At 52.6% G+C, this 5,000-nt stretch overlaps 1 protein-coding gene across 1 annotated transcript in view; it reads left to right on the plus strand.

The window, feature by feature from the left end:
- LOC116051690 (ATPase family AAA domain-containing protein 2-like) overlaps nucleotides 1–4,252 on the plus strand; it is a 38,345-nt gene extending 34,093 nt beyond the window's left edge. The window contains exons 24-25 of the mRNA XM_035993430.1: nucleotides 50–124; nucleotides 3,770–4,252. Coding sequence (XP_035849323.1) covers nucleotides 50–124; nucleotides 3,770–4,230 — 536 coding nt within the window. The 3' untranslated portion in view covers nucleotides 4,231–4,252. The remainder of the gene's footprint in view (nucleotides 1–49; nucleotides 125–3,769) is intronic.
- The last annotated feature ends 748 nt before the right edge of the window (nucleotides 4,253–5,000 follow it).

The following is a 5,000-nucleotide window of genomic DNA, read 5'->3' on the forward strand; positions in this document are numbered from 1 at the left end:
CGGCGTGTTCCTTTAACTCCAATCTGAGTTTTGTACTTGTTGTTTTCAGCGTCTCTCTGCGGGCCGCAGGGCGGCTCGGAGGAGGCCGACGGCATCTGCAGCTCGACCAGAAACAGCCCTGGACGTAAGTCCCCCCCCCCCCCAAGGATCAGATGTTATTAGTTCTCTCCAATAATCTCTTTTGTTGCCGACGTCTACGGGTGAGAAAGCACAACAACAACACCGGGGCAACTGACCTCCTCCGATGCCAGCTGTGAATGTGAAAGCAGTATCATTTATCATTTAAAGTTACATGTAGGGGTTTTATTTTATTGAAAGGCAAATACTTGATTTTGTAGACTCTAAATACATCAGTTAGTATTTACAAAGATTCAGTTAAATTTTATTTATAGTATCAAATCATAACAAGAGTTATCTGAAGACTTTACAGATAGAGTAGGTCTAGACCAAAGAACCAACAATTACAGTAATTCCCCCAAGAGCAAGCATTTAGTGTGACAGTGGCGAGGAAAAACTCCCTTTTAGGCAGAAACCTTGAGTGGTGAGGAAAACTTCCTTTTAGGGAGAAACCTCCGGAGAAATAGTAGTTGTTGTAGTAGTTCATGGCGTAGCAGGGCACTGCAGAGCATAGCAGGACGTAGCAGGACGCAGCAGGACGTAGCAAGGTGTAGCAGGACGCAGCAGGACGTAGCAGGGTGTAGCAGGACGCAGCAGGACGTAGCAAGGTGTAGCAGGACGCAGCAGGACGTAGCAGGGTGTAGCAGGACGCAGCAGGACGTAGCAGGGTGTAGCAGGACGCAGCAGGACGTAGCAGGGTGTAGCAGGACGCAGCAGGACGTAGCAGGACGCAGCAGGACGTAGCAGGGTGTAGCAGGACGCAGCAGGACGTAGCAAGGTGTAGCAGGACGCAGCAGGACGTAGCAGGGTGTAGCAGGACACAGCAGGACGTAGCAAGGTGTAGCAGGACGCAGCAGGACGTAGCAGGGTGTAGCAGGACGCAGCAGGACGTAGCAGGGTGTAGCAGGACGCAGCAGGACGTAGCAAGGTGTAGCAGGACGCAGCAGGACGTAGCAGGGTGTAGCAGGACGCAGCAGGACGTAGCAAGGTGTAGCAGGACGCAGCAGGACGTAGCAGGGTGTAGCAGGACGCAGCAGGACGTAGCAGGGTGTAGCAGGACGCAGCAGGACGTAGCAGGGTGTAGCAGGACGCAGCAGGACGTAGCAGGGTGTAGCAGGACGCAGCAGGACGTAGCAGGGTGTAGCAGGACGCAGCAGGACGTAGCAAGGTGTAGCAGGACGCAGCAGGACGTAGCAGGGTGTAGCAGGACGTAGCAGGGTATAGCAGGACGTAGCAGGGTGTAGCAGGACGTAGCAGGGTATAGCAGGACTCAGCAGGACGTAGCAGGACGTAGCAGGGTATAGCAGGACGTAGCAGGGTGTAGCAGGACATTGCAGAGCATAGCAGGGCGTAGCAGGACGTAGCAGGGTATAGCAGGACGCAGCAGGACGTAGCAGGACGCAGCAGGACGTTGCAGAGCATAGCAGGGTATAGCAAGGTGTAGCAGGACGCAGCAGGACGTAGCAGGACGTTGCAGAGCATAGCAGGATGTAGCAGGGTATAGCAGGACGTAGCAGGGTATAGCAGGACGCAGCAGGACGTAGCAGGGTGTAGCAGGACGCAGCAGGGTATAGCAGGACGTAGCAGGGTATAGCAGGACGCAGCAGGACGTAGCAGGGTGTAGCAGGACGCAGCAGGACGTTGCAGAGCATAGCAGGGCATAGCAAGGTGTAGCAGAACAGGACCACCGGGACAGCTGCAACCATGATTTTGGTGCCACCCCAATCCAAGGAAACATGCTGGGCAAAAAAAACCATAAGGACTCCGGGGAACAAGCTCCCCAGAGCTAGGTTAGTAACAAACATTTCTGGGACATGGATGCACACAGATGGAAAGAGAGAGGAGAGACGAGCTCAGTGTGTCAGAGGAAGTTCCCCGACAGTCTAAAACGATAACAGCATAACTAAGAGAGACAGGTTTAGGGAGAGGAGCCTGGTCGGGATAGAACTCTCCCCCGCCGCATTCAACAATTTTATCTCACCAGAATTTAATTTCTGGCGTCTCAAGAGTCTCAAAACAAACAGCTTCTATTCAGGCCCCATTCAAAGGATTTAGATTTATTAAGATTAATAACTTCAGTATTTAAAAGTCTACGGACGACCCTGGTCACTTTGTCAAATGTCTCATTTTGGAACAAATTTTGGACTAACCCTCCTGTTGTTATCAAAGTTTCTATGTCAGAAATTTGGGTTTCTTTCAACCAAATTGCCCAAAACTAACATGGATGGTTCCATTACAACGCTCCTCGCAGGTGAAATTAAGGATCAGTTCCCTACTTTCATTGAATTGTGGGCGTTTTTTCTCTTCCAATTTTATAGCATTTGAAGAAAAGAAAAAAGGGTTTAAGGTTTAAATGGTTTCTAGAACAGTCTCCTGAAACTAAACTTTGACCAAACTCTTCCTCTGATCTCAGCTATTAGTCAAAGTAATTCATCATTTCAGCTTTTTTATTTTGGGGGTTGAGGGTGAGGTAAAGCTCCGAGGACAGGAAGCCTCGGAGTCTTTTATGTAAGCGTCAGATCGTCAGAGAGAGTGAGGGTGAGAGTGAGAGAGTGAGAGAGTGAGGGTGAGAGTGAGAGAGTGAGAGAGTGAGGGTGAGAGTGAGAGAGTGAGGGTGAGAGAGTGAGAGATTGAGGGTGAGAGAGTGAGAGAGTGAGGGTGAGAGTGAGAGAGTGAGGGTGAGGGTGAGAGAGTGAGGGTGAGAGTGAGAGAGTGAGGGTGAGAGAGTGAGAGAGTGAGGGTGAGAGTGAGAGAGTGAGGGTGAGAGAGTGAGAGAGTGAGGGTGAGAGAGTGAGAGAGTGAGGGTGAGAGAGTGAGAGTGAGGGTGAGAGTGAGAGAGTGAGGGTGAGAGAGTGAGGGTGAGAGTGAGAGAGTGAGGGTGAGAGTGAGAGAGTGAGGGTGAGGGTGAGAGAGTGAGAGGGTGAGGGTGAGAGAGTGAGGGTGAGAGTGAGAGAGTGAGGGTGAGAGTGAGAGAGTGAGGGTGAGAGTGAGGGTGAGGGTGAGAGAGTGAGGGTGAGAGTGAGGGTGAGGGTGAGAGTGAGGGTGAGAGAGTGAGGGTGAGAGTGAGGGTGAGGGTGAGAGAGTGAGGGTGAGGGTGAGAGTGAGAGAGTGAGGGTGAGGGTGAGGGTGAGGGTGAGAGAGTGAGAGAGTGTGAGGGTGAGAGTGAGGGTGAGAGAGTGAGGGTGAGGGTGAGAGTGAGAGAGTGAGGGTGAGGGTGAGAGAGTGAGGGTGAGAGAGTGAGGGTGAGAGAGTGAGAGAGGGTGAGGGTGAGGGTGAGAGAGTGAGGGTGAGAGAGTGAGGGTGAGAGAGTGAGAGAGTGTGAGGGTGAGGGTGAGAGAGTGAGAGAGGGTGAGGGTGAGGGTGAGAGTGAGAGAGTGAGGGTGAGGGTGAGGGTGAGAGTGAGAGAGTGAGGGTGAGAGAGCGGAGGAAGATGCAGCTTCAGCAGTAACGAGGGCGAGAGTGCAGATGAAAGAGCCAAAAGTCAAGAGAAGAAGATGAGGGGGATCAAGTGGCGAGAAGACGGAGGTTTGATTGCACTCAGCGTCCTCCTGCCTTCGCTCATCGCTCTTTCTAACGACCTTCCCTCCCCCTCCCCCTCCTCCCTCCTCCCTCCCTCGCTCCCCTCCTCCCCCTCTCTCGCTTCTCTTTGCAGCTCGGAAGAAGAAACGCCCCAAACTGCCGAGAAAATCAAAGTGGAGCACCGGCGTCATCAAGACAACCAAGAAAAAGAAGCCGCCGGCGCCTGCCTCGCCTCCCTCTCCGCCTCCCGCCTCGCCTCCCTCTCCGCCCACGTCCAGTGGGGGCTGCTCTGAGTCGGGCGCGGGGGAAACGAGAGCGCCGGACGGCGGCTTCGCTCACCCGAGCTCATCCGCCGCGTCAGAGAGCAGCGACGACGGGGAGCACCCGAACGCCGCCGCGAACCGGTTCCACCGCGACTTGAACGGCGTCTCAGATATCCAGGACGGAGTCCTCGTCAACGGCTGCCGCCGAACTCCCCCGAACCTGAACGCGACGGCAAACGGGGTTTGTTTTAGAAGAACAGGTCGGTATGTTCACAGGACGCCTCTGAGCCGCGGCGTTGGCAGTGTGAGTGACTCTGCGGATGGAAAGTAAAAGTGTGCAAAACAGGCTCAGTCCCTCCAGAAAAACGTGATTATGCGATCGCGTAATTCAACGCATAATCAGCCAAAGTCCGCATATTTATGCGGGGGTCGCATTTTTTCAAATACGCCGCACTTTCACCGCATAAATTGCCGATTTCCACACAACTATGCGGGGCTTGCATGATTTCATAATCCCCGCATTTTCGTCGCAAAAAAGTCACACATATCTTAGCAGAAAGTTGAAAAATGTTGCGATAACTTCACACAAGAGCAGCCATTTTCCCCTGTTGCCATGGGAACGTTATGAAGTGACGTAATTACGCGACGTGAACGTCATCGAAAAGCTGCAAACCCCGCGATGAAGCCACGATGAAACCGCAATTTTTGCAAGTTCCCGCAATTTCATCGCATAAAATTGCATAAATATCCCACATATTCCATCGCATTTTTTAAGAAAACGTGCCGCATAATCAAGGATTTTTGCCCTCAACAATCACAAAAAAAAAATTCTGGAAGGACTGAACAGGGAGCGAAAGGAAGACCGCTGCTTCGGCTGCTTCGGCTGCTTCTGCGCCAGGTCCGGTTTCCCCCACCATCAAAAAAAACCATGTACTAGCTTCTCCAAGTCAGTACCCTTGAGCAAGGCACTGGCTCAGATCTGGAGTTGGTCCCCGGGGAGCTGTAAATGGCTGCCCACTGCTCCCCTTGAGGGATAGGTTAAATGCAGAGAATGGATTTCGCTACATGTATGTGTATGTGACAGTAAAGTGCCTTTCTGCT

The sequence above is a fragment of the Sander lucioperca genome, chromosome 16, assembly GCF_008315115.2.
Source record: "Sander lucioperca isolate FBNREF2018 chromosome 16, SLUC_FBN_1.2, whole genome shotgun sequence".
NCBI lineage: Eukaryota > Metazoa > Chordata > Actinopteri > Perciformes > Percidae > Sander > Sander lucioperca.